This window comes from Cryptomeria japonica, chromosome 8, assembly GCF_030272615.1.
Source record: "Cryptomeria japonica chromosome 8, Sugi_1.0, whole genome shotgun sequence".
NCBI classification, from domain to species: Eukaryota; Viridiplantae; Streptophyta; class Pinopsida; order Cupressales; family Cupressaceae; genus Cryptomeria; species Cryptomeria japonica.
The window spans coordinates 651,968,657-651,985,083 of record NC_081412.1 but is presented as its reverse complement, the minus strand read 5'-3'; the positions used below and the strand labels follow the sequence as shown (position 1 = coordinate 651,985,083).

General features: G+C 33.0%; 1 protein-coding gene across 1 annotated transcript; it reads left to right on the top strand.

The window, feature by feature from the left end:
- Positions 1 to 1,996: 1,996 nt before the first annotated feature.
- LOC131069256 (BAHD acyltransferase DCR-like) lies at positions 1,997 to 9,717 on the top strand. The gene is made up of 2 exons (XM_058004620.2): positions 1,997 to 2,320; positions 8,851 to 9,717. Exons 1-2 carry the CDS (start codon positions 1,997 to 1,999, stop codon positions 9,715 to 9,717), a joined length of 1,191 nt encoding a protein of 396 aa, XP_057860603.2.
- The last annotated feature ends 6,710 nt before the right edge of the window (positions 9,718 to 16,427 follow it).

The window sequence follows — 16,427 nt, the reverse complement described above, 5'->3', positions numbered from 1 at the left end:
CATCATTTTTCACATATGAATAAATTCAATTATATATAGATGCATGATATCTATTTTAATTCATATATATTTATATTTTAAAAAAAAAAAAAAAACCTATGGATCTATGTCCATTCACATATTCATTTCTTTTCTATAATATTTATCAAAATCTAGTTATTACAATAATTGTATGCTATGCATAAAGATGAAAATGACACACATGATAATTTTCTCACAAACATATATATAAAGATAAATTTAAATTTAAATTAAGGTTTATAACTTGCACAAGTCATAACATTGGTACATCTTTTCATATGATAATATTCCCACCAAAATCTTCATTTCAAAGGTAAAAATTAGTGATAAATGAAAAGAAATATTTAAATATAGAAACATATAAGTACTAACAATTTTTAATGACAATTTTGAATATCTATTAAAATATTTAAATCTAATTTCAAAAAAGTTTTAAATCTCAATTTTTTAATTCTTTTATTAGCATTAATTTCAATTTGTAACTTTTAAAGAGAGTTTTAAATTACAAAAATAGACATTAACTTACACTTTATTTTTTCCAAATACTCCTAATTTTCTAATTGAACCTCATGCTTGACTATAGCAATAGTTCACAAAGAAAAGAAAATAATGCATGCCAAAAAATATGCTCTTGAAGGAAAACTTTAAAGGGAAAATAGGATTGAAAAGGTAACAATAGTTCACAAAGAAATGAAAATAATGCACGCCAAAATAGGATTGAAAAGGTAACAATAGTTCACAAAGAAAAGAAAATAATGCATGCCAAAATAGGATTGAAAAGGTAACAATAGTTCACAAAGAAAAGAAAATAATGCATGCCAAAAAATATGCTCTTGAAGGAAAACTTTAAAGGGAAAATAGGATTGAAAAGGTAAGAATGGCTTCTACTTTCTCCCACACCTTTTTAATTTTTCTTGCTATTAAAATGTTCCATGGATCCTAATAGGAATAAATAATTAATGTAGATTTTACAAGTAAGAACTCTATAAGTTTAAATGATAAAAATAATTTAATTTAAGTTTGTTTCTTATATTTGAGTCTATATGAAATTAAATTCAGAAATCAAATAAATTTTATTAAATCAAGTTCAAAAAATAAGAACCAATAAAACTATTAGACTTGTTGCATACATCAACATAGATATTATGTTTTAATATAGAAAATTTAGAAAGAAAAATTGTCACACCAAATTTTAAGCTTAGTCAAAAGATTGCAATTCAATTGATTAAATACAATCAATAAGATTATAAAAAACTATCTATTAAAGTTCAAACTTTCAAAACTTCAATAAATTTTACTAAATCAAGTTTAAAAAATAAGAACCAATAAAACTATTAGACTTGTCGCATACATCAACATAGATATTATGTTTTAATATAGAAAATTTAGAAAGAAAAATTGTCACACCAAATTTTAAGCTTAGTCAAAAGATTGCAATTCAATTGATTGTATTTAATACAATCAATAAGATTATCTATTAAAGTTCAAACTTTCAAAACTTCAATAAGATCCTTGCAAACCACTTGATTGATTTAGATATATGTATTACTCAACTGTAATCCAATTATTTTATAAAAAAAATCCAAACCTAATAGATGAGTTTTACACAGGGACAGGTGTAACGTGAAATTCCTCTCCAAAAAAGACAAGCAAGACTAGTAAGGCATCAAAACTAGAATCTGTATTGTTTGGACAAACACACGTTACCTGTCAATTCTCCATCCAGAAGGACAAGGAAGGTATCTTTGCCTCCAGCATATGAATAAAAAGGTTTCACATAACTTTCTAATATTTTTATTTTAATAATTATTCGATGCTCATCCTTGGAGATTCGCCTGGAACCCATTGATAATCGAATTTAAATATAACAAATAATAATGAACTTTAGTAATATAAAAAATAAACCCACTTGCCTGCTCACCGGGAAGGTTATATAATTTTCAGTGGAGTACCTGATTATTTCTAAGACGGCAGAATGATTCGTGTGAATAGAAAGCGTACTGTATCTCCAGCCACTCCATCTGAACCCCAACAGATTAAACTGTTGCCCTTAGATTTACAAATGATGTTCGCTCAATATATTCAACAAGGCCTCCTCTATCAAATACCCGGCAGCAACTTCTCCTCTCAAGTAGACCTCCTTGCAGAAACGCTTTCTCGTATGCTCGTAAAGTTTTATCCCTTGGCCAGGCGGTTAACAACCAGTCCTGTTGATGGAGGTATTTACATCCTCTGTAACGACTCGGACGTAGATTTCATCGAAGCTATGGCAGGAGAGCTAAGCATTGCGGATCTGATTGTAGAATTTTGAACCTGACCTATCCTCTCTGAACCAACTGATTAGCAAACAATAACAGCAAAAAGAAGAAAAACACCAATATCTTTATTGAAGCTTTTAATTAAAAAATTACATAGAGGCTGTATATATAAAGAATTTGCAGTCTAGAAGAATAAATAATAACTGCAGTTCTAAATATATTCCTAGCTTTGCATGGAAAGCTACTAAGGCTCTCAAACTAAAAAAAGCAAACTACTCCCTAAATTAAGAATACAATAAGTGCATGCACAACATGCTTTATTTACTAAAAACAAACTCATGCAAAAAGCAAAACTAAAAATAGTCTTAAGGATTCATGCATGCTGGAGTATATGCTTTATTTGCATGAATAAACAAAAAAACTATTAACTAAAAATAGCTTATGCATGGTGATGAATGGATAGCTTCATGTCCAAACTGGAGTTGCATGGAGCTGCATGCTAGAGCATCATCACTTATCAACATACTCCCCCTTGATGCTGAGAGGGCTGACAATCTTATCTCGTAGTGCTATAAACTGAGCTTTCGCAACCGCTTTGGTGAATATATCTGCTAGTTGATCCTGGGTGTTGATGTGCTTCAATTCGACATCCTTCTTTTGCACCAAATCTCGTATGAAGTGATATTTCAAATCAAAATGCTTTGTTCTGCTGTGATGAACTGGATTCTTAGCTAACTTGATGGCACTCACATTGTCACAATAAATTACTATAGGCTGAATTTGTTTTTCTCCAATTTCTTCCAAAACTTTTATGAGCCAAAGGGCTTGTGTACCTGCTGAGGTAATTGCAACATACTCTGCTTCTGTAGATGAGAGGGCAACAATACTTTGTTTTTTTGAGCTCCATGTAATCAAACCAGAACCAAAAGAAAAACAATTTCCGGATGTAGATTTACGGTCATCCATACTACCTCCCCAATCTGAATCACTAAAGCCTACAAGATTGAACTTTTCAGAAGAGTAGTAATGAATACCAAAACTTGAATTCCCTTTCACATACCTCAAAATCCTCTTGGCTGCCTTCATATGTATTTTAGATGGATTTGTCATATACCTTGAAACAAGTGAAACTGAATAAGCAATATCTAGCCTCGTGTGGGTTAGAAACATCAAGCTCCCCACAATACTTCTGTAAGTTGTCTCATCAACTAAATCAGCACCATCATCTCTACATAACAAATCTCCATGAGTACTTGGAGTGGAGGCAGGGTTACAATCAGTCATATTAAATTTCTTCAGCATATCCTGTGCATACTTTGTTTGACAAATGAAAATCTCATCCTTACTTTGATAAACCTCCATTCCTAGAAAATATTTCATTAGACCAAGATCTTTTATCTCAAATTCTTTCATCATAGCAGCTTTGAATTCATCTTTCATCTTAGAACTACTACCCATATACAAAAGATCATCAACATACAAACTTATGATGAGAATATCAGTACCTTCTTGTTTGTAGTATAGGGTAGGATCACTCTTACTTCTCTGGAAGCCATTCTTCTGAAAGTATCTATCAATCCTGGCATACCACGCTCTTGGTGCTTGCTTGAGGCCATACAAAGCCTTCTTCAACTTGTAGACATAATTATCTTTTCCTTCCACTTCAAAACCTTGTGGCTGCTCCACATATACTTCCTCTTCTAAGTACCCATTCAAGAAGGCACTTTTCACGTCCATATTATGTATGCTCCACTTCTTCTGAGCTGCTAATGAAATCAGCATTCGTATGGTCTCTTGTCTTGCTACTGGTGCAAATGTCTCTTCATAGTCAATTCCATATTTTTGTGTGAAGCCTTTAGCAACTAATCTTGCCTTGTGTCTTTTAACACTCCCATCACTGTTAAATTTGGTCTTGTAGACCCATTTGGTGCCAATCCTTTTTTTGTCATGTGGAAGTTCTGTTAACTCCCAAGTGTCATTCCTGTGAATGGAATCCATCTCTTCTTCCATGGCTTTCACCCAAACTTCATTAGTACACGCATCTTCAAAACATGATGGTTCAAAATCAGCCTTGGCTAATAAAGGAAAATTCACTGTCTCACCTATTGGGTTTTCTTCATGTACTTGATTTCCACTCTTTTGGTAGATATCACTCAATCTCCTTACTTTCCTTGTAGAACTTGGAGAAGAAGCTGGACTTGAACTTGGTACTAAAGTACTTGATGAAGGATTGCTTGGTGGAGTTAAACCACTGGATATAGAAACATTAGATGGCTGCTCATGATCAATATCAGCAATTATATCATCATTCAAAATAGATTTTGGCTTCTCAACATGGCCTTTTTTATGACCATAAACTCCTCCTTCATCAAAAATCACATCTCTTGAGACAATAAGCTTGTTAGTGAGGGGATTATACAATCTATAAGCCTTGCTTTTCTCACTATACCCAATAAAAATACATGACTCACTCTTTGCATCTAACTTCTGTCTATTCTGATCTGGTACATGCACATAAGCCAAACAACCAAAAACTTTGAAATGATTAACATTAGGCCTTTTACCATACCAAGCTTCATAAGGAGTCATCTTTTCTGGTGCACTGGTGGGGCTACGGTTGAGGATGTACACCGTTGTAGCAACTCCATCTCCCCAATAAGAATTGCTCAATCCCTTGGTTTGTAACATGCACCTTGCCATTTCAACCACAGTACGATTCTTCCTTTCAGCTACTCCATTTTGTTGAGGTGTGTATGCAGTAGTAAGTTGCCTCTTGATGCCATTAAAATCACAATAACTTTGGAAAGCCTTTGAGCAAAACTCTCCTCCACGATCAGTCCTTAAACATTTGATCTTGCACCCATTCTCATTTTCTACAAGGGCTTTAAACTTCTTGAATGTATCAAAGGCTTCATCTTTGGCCTTCAAAAAATATACCCAACAATTTCGTGAGTAATCATCAATAAAAGTGATGAAATATGATGACTTACCCAAACTCTTAGTCTGCATAGGACCACATATATCTGAATGAACAAGCTGAAGTGGGTGATGAGCCCTCCATGCATTGCCCTTTGGAAACTTTTCTCTTGGATGCTTTCCTTTAGCACAACCTTCACAAACCTCCTTGTGTTCCTCAACCTTGGGCAAACCAGAAACTAATGCATGTGAGGTTAGAAACTTCAAACTATGAAAATTTAAATGCCCATACCTGAGATGCCATAACCAACTTGAATCCTCATAAGCCATATTTGCCAAACTGTTGTTATGTTCACCAAACCTCAAGGGGAACATCCTATTTCTTGTCATAGGAACAACAGTGATCACCCTATTATCCTTATTCTTATCATAGATAGTACAAGTCTTATTCTCAAAGACTACTTTATAATTTTTCTCACATAGCTGCCCAACACTTAACAAATTGTGCTTCAATTGTGGAGTATAATAAATATCATGAATACTCTTTATACCTTCTTTTGTTTGGACCTCCATAGCTCCTTTGGCAGCAACCTCCAATGATTTATCATCACCAAGCTGGATCTTGGATTTGAAACTTCCATCCTTTGTTGAGAACAACTTCTCATTCCCTGTCATATGGTTAGAGCATCCAGAATCTAGGTACCAAACATCTTTACTAGTATTTTCACCCTTGGCATAAGATAAAAATAAGTGATCAGGAGGATTGTCACTACTTTCTTGAGCATAGTTAGCACTTTTACCTTCTTTCAATCTGCATTCTCTTTCAAAGTGGCCATACCTATTACAATGGTAACATTGAACATTTCTCTTATCAAATCTGCCTCTACCTCTTCCTCTGAAACCACCACTTCCTCGTGAGCCACCTCTTCCTCTACCTCTTGAAGAATTTTGGCTTTGCCCTTTACCTTGGCCTTGATTGATTTTGGCACTACTGCTGCTTGCATCTTCATTTTTTGTGAATAGCAATTTAGAGGAAAATGCTTTCTCTACACCTTCAAAAGAATCTTTCAATCTTTCTTCATGAGACATCAAGGATCCAACCAGTTGATCAAACTGTAGTTTTGTCAAATCCTTGCTTTCTTCTATGATTATTGCTACATGATTCCATCTGGGTGTCAAAGATCTCAACACCTTTTTAATCAAAACTTCATTGCTTACAATTTCTCCAAGTCTAGCCATTTTATTGACTACATCTTTGACTCTGACACAATAATCACTTATACTTTCAGCTTCTTGCATCTTCAAATTCTCAAACTCTCGCTTCAATGTCTGAAGCTTGACCACTTTAACCTGATCACTACCCTGGTAAGCTTCTTGTAGAGTCTTCCAGGCATCTTTGGCAGTTGTTGCTCCTGATATTCTTGGATAAGCTCTTATCAAGAGCTATCTGAATGTGAAACAAAGCTTGAGCATTCTTTTTCCTTGCTTCCTTTCTTGCTGTTTTTTCATTGGCTGTAAGGGCATTCCAATCAGTTGGCTCTTCATAACCTGATTCAATAATCTCCCACAAATCTTTTCCAATCAAAAAGGTCAGCATCTTAATGCACCAATAATCATAATCATTCCCATCAAATTCTGGAATGGGCATATGGTTAGAATTCGACATGATTAACTTTGGCGAAATTCCAACAATAAAACTTTAACCCAAAACAATTTTACCTACTTTGATACCACTTGTAGAATTTTGAACCTAACCTATCCTCTCTGAACCAACTGATTAGCAAACAATAACAACAAAAAGAAGAAAAACACCAATATCTTTATTGAAGCTTTTAATTAAAAAATTACATAGAGGCTGTATATATAAAGAATTTGCAGTCTAGAAGAATAAATAATAACTGCAGTTCTAAATATATTCCTAGCTTTGCATGGAAAGCTACTAAGGCTCTCAAACTAAAAAAAGCAAACTACTCCCTAAATTAAGAATACAATAAGTGCATGCACAACATGCTTTATTTACTAAAAACAAACTCATGCAAAAAGCAAAACTAAAAATAGTCCTAAGGATTCATGCATGTTGGAGTACATGCTTTATTTGCATGAATAAACAAAAAAACTATTAACTAAAAATAGCTTATGCATGGTGATGAATGGATAGCTTCATGTCCAAACTGGAGTTGCATGGAGCTGCATGCTAGAGCAGCATCACTTATCAACACTGATCACACCAGACGTTATGACAGCTGTCAAAGAACTATTTGCTCTCCATGGCGCCGTCAATTTGGAAGGCCATCACCTTCCCTTGCTTGTAGTATAGGTAAATTTCGGGTTCTGTTGATAGAATATAGTTTAATAAATGTTTACGAGGTTAAAGAAAGTCTATGGGACAATAAATTCTGATGTATTTGTATTGTGGAGTGTTGATCTTCTACTGTTCAGTTGATAATGAGTCTTCTCATTCTTTTGATCTAATATTCGCTAAGTAAATCTGAAAAAAGACTGCTATTAAATCATTTATCTAGATGTTTCTGATGTTATTGTAAGATTTGCATTCTAAAATAAAGTTCTTTTTCGTTTCTATGGTTCTTCTTGTACAAATATACACTCTCTCTACGCAAATCTCTTTTGGTCTTTTCGACCTCCTTGTTGTACATCAAAGATGATGTAAGTTAGTCTTGAATTGGACAATGCGAATCTTTGACCTCCAAGAGATATTGACCTCTATAAAATCTTTTTGTTGATGGTCCATGTTGGGATTAAATTCTTGAAGATGATATTTCTTTATCTCATCTGCCTTAGTCCACATATCCTTGCAAAACTTCTCAACCACATAAGTCTTTATTTCTTTACTATTATTAGGACATGCATTCAAATAAATGTGTCATTTGCTCATCTACTTCAAGTTTATTTCATCCATATTCTTTCTTTCACTTAAGATGTTTTTAAAAATGACATTGGGCCAACTATATGTTTCCATCTGCTCTAATTTTTTGGTTATCTCAAAAGACACCACAACGACGACTTAAATAGGAATTGCACCTGTTTCAACCAGAAGAATCTCCTAGGGAATTGATGTCTTTAGTTTGAATTTTCTTGTAATCGAGTGCTTTTGAATTTTCTCTATTTGTGTCCATTTGATGTCAGAAGTACTACTAGCCCAAATTTCACACCCATGAAGTATCACCCCAATTACTAAAATCCCAACCAAAATTTGAATAGTTTCTTAATCCCATAGTTTTTGCTTTTCTCATCTATATTTTGAAGACCTTCTCTAAAAATATATGATATAAATCGAATTATTGGGATCCTCCTCTACCCCTTTTATGACTGTTTTTTTTGTCTAATAGCCCTATGTTCTGATCATTTATGTTCTGATGTCTCCTATATTTTAGAATTGTGACCTATTTCTATCTATTTTTTTGGTAACTGTATTATTATTTAATTGATAGTTAAGAATTTGTTTTCCACAGTCCATGACAGAGTTTATGTAAGCTTGTAAATTAAGCTATGTACATATTTTTGTTCAACATTTCCAATCACTCTTAGTGATTCTTCAGAATAAAAATTATACAGAGTTTAATCCACAAGCTTACATATAGATATTATTTTATAAATAATAATTTAGAAACTGATTCATCAAAACAAATATTTGCAGGTAACACAGCTGAAAGACGGGGTTTCGGTGTGTTGCACGGTCAACCACGCCGTAGCCGACGGAACTTCCTTCTGGAATTTCTTTAACTCATGGGCTGAACTCTGTAGAACAAACGAGACCAAAATCTCTGCTAATCCCACCTACAACCGCTATCTGCTAGACCGCGACGGATCTTCGGTTAGGCTAGGGCTTGACCCGAACGGCCAAATCCCACGGTTTTGCCCGCCTCTACTGCGCGTAAAAATGTTCCATTTCAGCGCCCATACGATCAAACGCTTAAAGGAACGGGCCAACCGGGATTCACCCGTCACAGTCTCTTCCTTCCAGGCGCTGTGCGGTCACTTGTGGCAGGCGGTCACACGGGCCCGGGGGCTTGGCCCGGACGAGACCGCGACATTTCAACTTTCCGTCAATTGCCGGCCCCGATTATTTCCTCCACTGCCGGAATCCTACTTTGGCAATGCTGTTCAGGCCATATTCGTGACCTCTACCGCCGGGGAGCTTAACCGTTTGCCTCTGTCTTTCCCGACCGGTTTGCTTAACAGTTTGATTGGCGGTCAAAGGGACGGGGCTATTAGAGAATCGATTGGTAAGTGGGTTAAAGAGCCGGTTGTTTATAAGTTTGAAGAGCTTGTGAAAAACGTTTTGATGGTGGGGAGTTCTCCGCGGTTTGAGATTTATGAGAATGATTTTGGGTGGGGAGGGCCTGTGGCTCTCAGGTGTGGGACGAACAATCATTTTGATGGAATGGTGTCTGCTTTTCCTGGTCGTGAAGGTGGAGGAAGTGTGGAATTTGAGATTTGCCTTCTTCCGCCCACCATGAATGCTTTGGAAATTGACCAGGATTTCATTTGTCCCTTACATTAATGCTATCGAAACTGTTTCATCTTTACATTGATTTCAAGCATGTTACAAATGGTTTGTTTTAATTTATAGGAAAAGATCTAAAGGTCCTTTGCTCTTTGTTCATTTAATCTTTCAGTTATTAATTATAATGAAACCAAAAAATAATATCTAAAAGTTTAATAATAAATTTCACATATATCAATAGCTGTCCACTTGTATTCTTAAGTAGTTAGAATTTGTACTTTAACTGCAACTTTATTGGTACCCATAGCGCATTTGTGCATTAGTATTGACAATTTTTGAGGTGGTTGCAGTGCACAATTTTTGGGGTATTTTAAGTAGGTATTAGACGACACTTTGAAATGACCACTTTTTGACCCGTGTGTGCATAGCAGATCCCATAATGTGTGTTGTTACTACCCAGAAGCCAAAATGATAGCTATAAGTTGTTAAGTGGCAAACAGAGACAACAAAAATAAATTGTTGAAATCCGATGTACTGTGTAGGATATGTTGGTGCACAAAGTTAGCTATAACGACTACTGGTACACTTACCCTAGTAGTTGATCATGTTTGAATAGTTATGATAGGATTTTTTGATTTAATGTTCAACATTTTTAATAAGATAACATTAATAATTATGATTTTAAGGAATTGCTAGTGTTGATCATGAGTATTCATAATTGAACGAAACATATTTTTTAACTACAAAAAGCAACAAATCGTGTGATGCCACATTAGCACATTGATAAAATATGATTTTTTGCACAACTATCAGTCTAACTTTTCTGTGGTCTTTTGCAAAACCTCAATAAAAAATATGTTGATGTTGCATTGAAACCTTAGCTATAAACAAGTGAATTGCCATATATGCTATAAAAATTTGAGAGTGATTTGAAATTATCACATAAGATTTTGAGAGGTGCGGAATTAAGATTCTCAACTACTAGGTCCTCTCCCCAATTTAAATTGATAAGTATTTGATACTATGTTTTAAATCAGTAAAATAAAATTTATACATTTTCAATCATATCATCTATTAAATTTATAATTATTTAATTTAAATTCTAATTTAGTAGGATGAGGTTTATATGTATTTGACATGCTTTATTTTCAATTTAATCTTTTAGTATGATAAATTTTAGATAATTCAAATAATTATAAAATATTATTTAATATTAAATTTTTTAATAATTAAACAAAATTATTATTATTATTATATTTAAAAATTATTATAGAATAAATATGTTTCTTACAAGGAAATGATGAAGCAACCATAAAAGATTAAGGATAAAAGATTAGGTTGAAAATAATAAATATAGGTTTGAATTATAGCCTTTAACTCAAATGCAATATTTAGCTTGAAATTTAGATAGAGTAATATTTTGATAATGTTGAAGATTAATTTGTTATGATGCTAAATAAATTAAGATATATTAAACAAATAGATTTGAAACTAAAAATTCATTGTATAACTATCTAGTCCACTTCCATGAGTGTGGAATTAAATGTGGTGCATAGATTTGAATTATAATTTCTAAATTAGAACTATTATGAAGTTGATTATTCTTGTAGGTATGCCTCAAATTGCTATATTTATGTTTAAAGTTGGATGGTGTAAAGAGAAAGTATTTTGAACTTGTTGGGAAAGGATTTATTATGTACCCATAGAATTGAACTAAGCTGGAGAATGATAAATGTTTGGTTGAGAATTGGTTCTTCGGGATTAGTGATGATGGAATCAAGATATGATTGGGTCATGATATAGTTTTAAACAAGAATATCGCACTCATAGTAAACTTTCTATTTATTAGAGGATACTTTACTGAGTAGACTTTCTATTTATTAGAGGTCACTTTACTTAATTGAACCCAAGATATAAAGGGAAAATGGTAATGTGCGTGTGATTTCACCATTATATTTTTCTACCTCTTTGATGTGCATGTCAAATAGTATAAGGATACATGGTAAAGTAAAATAATTGTTTGGGGTCATCCTACAATAGTGAGTCCCAAACATGGGAAATTAGGTTTTTCACTTTAGAGGGGGCTAAGAAATATGAAGAGCATTCAAATGAGGTATCTCTATTTAAAGGCCCTTCTATAAATACCTTCAAACAAAGGTCACTTTCATTCAAATGAATTATTTTACTAATTATTAATAATAAAATAACACCTCCAAAAAGAGGTATTATATTATTGTAATAAAATTGTAATAGAAGTAATTTCACTTTCATATTTCATAAGAGCATTGATTCTTTGAATGCATAGTGCAACTGACCATTACTTACACATGTTGAAAAGATTTAAGAAACGTGATAGGTTGAGATGAGTCTGTAGGTACATATTTTTCCATGCATTGCACTACATGGTTCAAACAAATGTGTGCAAGTTCCATCCATGTCTACCATTTTTTATTGATATTTTAAAAATCCATTTATGAGAAATTTTTAGATATAAAAGTTGAATTAGAAACCCTAAAAATTCAAATTGAAACCTTAAAAAACTATATTGAAACCTTAAAATTCCAAATTGAAACACTGTACAAGTAGTTTTTTATACTAATAATGTCAAACTAAAGGGTATGTGCACCAAGGCGATGCAAAAAAAGGGGGTCAAAAGTGACCACTTTTTAAAAATCCGATATTAGCCAAACTTGAACTTGGAGGAGTAATTTGAGATTCATGCAATTAAATTTTGAAGATTCCAATAGAAAAGAATTTAAGTACTTTGAATCTAGTTTCTAAACACTAATTTTTTTCAAAAATAGATAGATGAAGAGGATCGAATGTTTTGGGCACACAAACGTGTTCTTATTTTTTCTGTAAAACATAATATAGCGCATTAGGTGTGCATGCCTTGAAATTTTTTATTTGCATTTAATATTTTGAAAACCCATTGGTAGAAATATAGTTAAGAGTGAGTACTATAAGTTTTATATATTTTTTTGTATTTTTTATTCAGTATTTGTTTTTATATAATTTTTCAAAGTGGATGCATCCTGAAAATCACACCATTGAGTGTGTGTGTCACATAACTTGCACAAAAATAGTGTAGAGTGTAATTTTTCTTGATGTGTAAATAATGAAGTGTAGAATAATATTAGATAGCTTTTTTCTAAATTTTTACAATTAGATCAAAAGTTATTAAAAAAGTAAACACATGGGTCTCTAAGAAATATGGTAACATTAGTAATAAAATAAAAAATAAATAGATTAATGTAGTTCAAATTTAAAAAAAATTAAATGGTTAGAAAGCTAAGAAGATGTGTGATATTTTTGTAGTAATTTTATTAAATAAAATTATATAATAGTCCAAGGGGTTGAGCTTAGTTGGTTAAAGCATTGAGTTCTCAATGTGGAGACCCAAGTTCAACTCCCATGAGGGACACCTTTGTGTAGAATTCTAAGTTGTGACTCTTGGTCTTCCATTGGTTGTATGTGTTTCATTGTTTAAAGTGGATTTCTAAGTTGTGACCCTTGGTCTTCCAATTGTTGTTTCTAGTTTTGTGCTCGAAAGGAGCTAGTATTTGTAATAAGTTTGCTCAAAAGGAGCTGGTATTTGTAATAAGTTTGTAACGTGGATACTCCAATGAATGAGCTTTGTAATTCTATGATACTTAATACAAAATAAAATAAAATTATATAATGTATAAACCTAATGACATGCAAGTTGATAAATGAGAATGAATGCCAAATGGAGGTAAATAAACAATCCAAGTTTTTAGATTCATTATCCAAACCTTTTTACAAATAAAAAAGGAAGAGAAATTTTTTCAACACAACATGCACACATTTTGTGAAGCGTAAAATGAGACCACATTTGATGTTCCACATAATATGAGATCATTTTGGGGAACATTAAATCCACAAAAATGATGAAACACAAAATATGATATTTTATAAAACAAAAATCTCTCTCTCTCTCTCTCTCTCAGTATGAATCCCTCCCTTTGAGTCCCCTCTCTCTGACTCTTACCAAACCCCTCTCTCCCTTCCTCTCTCTACCTCCCTACCTCACTAACTCTCTTTATCTCTACTACCTTCCTCTATCCTTCCCTCTCTACTCTTTTTATCATCTCTATCTCTCCCTCCGTCTCTTCCTCTTTCTCTCTAAATCTCTCTATCTTTTTCTATCTCTCTTTATTTCTCTCCCTCCCTAAATATCACTCACTCCCTCACTCTTCTCTCTACTCATTTTCTCACCTCTGTCTATCTCTTTTTCCCTATCTCCCCTTCTTTTCCTCCTTCTCTTTCTACCATTTTTATCACTTATCTCTATCTCTACCAAAATCTCTCTATTTCCCTCCTTACCATTCTCTCCCTCCATCCTTCCATCTCTACTTTTTTTCTCACCTCTATCTCTCTCCATCTCCAGCTATCTCTCTAACTCTTTTCCTCTCTACCTCTTGAACTCTCTTTGTCTCTCTCCTTCCCTCCTAGATTCTCCACTCTTTTTATCACATATCTCTCTACCTAAATCTCCCTCTCTCCCCCCTCTCTCTCACTCTTACCAACACATCTCTAACTACCTCTACCTTATTCTCTACGTCTCTAACTCTTTTTACCTCTCTATCTTGTTAATAATTAGTCCTTATATGGGTGTAAGTTTGATTTGAATATCATGTATATAGGTTAGTTTAATGTTGTTATAATTTTTTGTACAAATTTCAATAACGATTTGAGTTATTAGAAGTTAAAACAACTAATATATATAAAGGGAGCTGTTATAGTATCTCTCCTATGATATAAGAGATCCAGTTCCTATAAATTTGCATATGTATTATTAAAGAAATATGATTGAAACATGTAATATTATTCCAAGTATTCTAAATTCAAAATATTGTGTCAAGAAGATAGATGGGGTTTAAATCACTCATAGGATGACCCAAGAAAATGAAAGCTTGCGAGATGTACTTTGTAGGATAGGCATAGGTGAAATCTAGCATAGGAGTATGATTTTTTTTTTATGTGCAATAAGTATAATAGATAGGAAGTATACACTCACATCTCATTATTTTTTAATGCCTTTAGAGTGCATCCTCATAGATCTAATCAACCTCACATTAAGAGAACCAAGATTTTAGGTATATAAATGTTTCAAGGACTAAACCATTGCATCCAAAGAAGTTAGAAGCTAGAAACAATTGGGTGTTTAGAGTGTTGGATGCAAGAGAGAATCCTTTAGAAGTGAAACATGAACACATTTGTCAATCCAACCTTGGTATGGATGTTATTTTCCAAGAAAATTCTAGAATGGGGAAGACTATTGTCTTTGTGCTTTCAACAAAGCCTTTGTATTGATCCATACTCAAGAGTTGCATATTAGATATGCTATGAATTTGAAATGTTTAGTATCTATTTGTGAGAAATAAAGGTTTTAGTATTCTACGAATCTTTTCATGTGATATTTCACTAGGAATTGTTAAAAAATGAAAGCTCTCATATTATTGTTGGAATTATTTGACTACTTTTGGCACTGGAAAGGGATACAAAACTTAATATTAGAAGCAGTAGAAATCTTATTCTTCATAATTGTGATAAAATACAAGATAACATTAATAAAATTTGAAAGAATCAAATATTTTTTCTTAATTAAAGGATGTGGAGAATCCATAATTATATTGATTATAAAGAGTTTAATAAATAAAAGAAAGAATCACTACATACCACCAATAATATATGTATATCTACGTTTTCATCAAGGATATGTCTCTTCATTGAAGAATCTCCAAAGATAGTCACAGTCTTAAAACAAGGTGACTTCTTTTGTAATAGCACCTTCTCTTTATAATGATGATTTTTGTTGACCCTAACCACACAATCCGACTCATATTGCACCTTTCAAGTCAACATATTATCACGCATTTTAACAATATCTTTTTGAATTAATAAACAAATTTGTAATCGCTGCCTTGATTTATTTGCTCCCTTTCAGTCTTTGACTATTCTTTCATTGAGTCGCTGCCTTATGATAATTATATTTAATTGTTAATAAAATATTAATCATTAAGCTCACATCTTGAATGATGAACCCACATCATGATTGTCTTTAGTCACATCCTATCCATCGTGGCTCTTATGAAATCACACTTATAGAACTTTTCCTTGATTCCATCTGCCACTTAATAATTAATTTCTCCTTAATGAATCGATCACCATATTATTTTATCCTTTCATTATACGTTGTTGTTAAGTTTATATTTGTTTATACATAAGAGTTGTCCTATGTAATGAATCTTTTCAAACTGGACAGCGATGAATAATTTCTGACTTGTTTTGCATTGTAATGAATAGTCGCTGACATTATTAATGAATCTCTGCCTTTGATAGAAAGCGCTCCATCTTTCTCTTAGTGTTGTTTGTATATTTGAACCAAATCGCACTCCCTTTTGAATTGCTCATCATGCCCATCTGCATCATCTTTTCTTTCTTCTTGGGTTTGTCGTTCATATGAATCTTATTGAATTGGTCACTATAATGTGAACGTTTCTCTAACTTGTGCCAACAGTGAAATGTCACCACGTTGTCGGATATTGAGAAATGATACTCGAGGGCAGAAAGTTATAATCAAAGCATAAATTCATCGCATCTCTATGCCAAATATAATATAGTCATTACTTTAGTGAATGGACGGCTTCAAAACTTATTCACTTTATGCAATGAATGAACTCGATAGAAATCTTTATCGCTAGGAAAATCGACACCCACAAGTCTTCGCTCTAAACCATTCC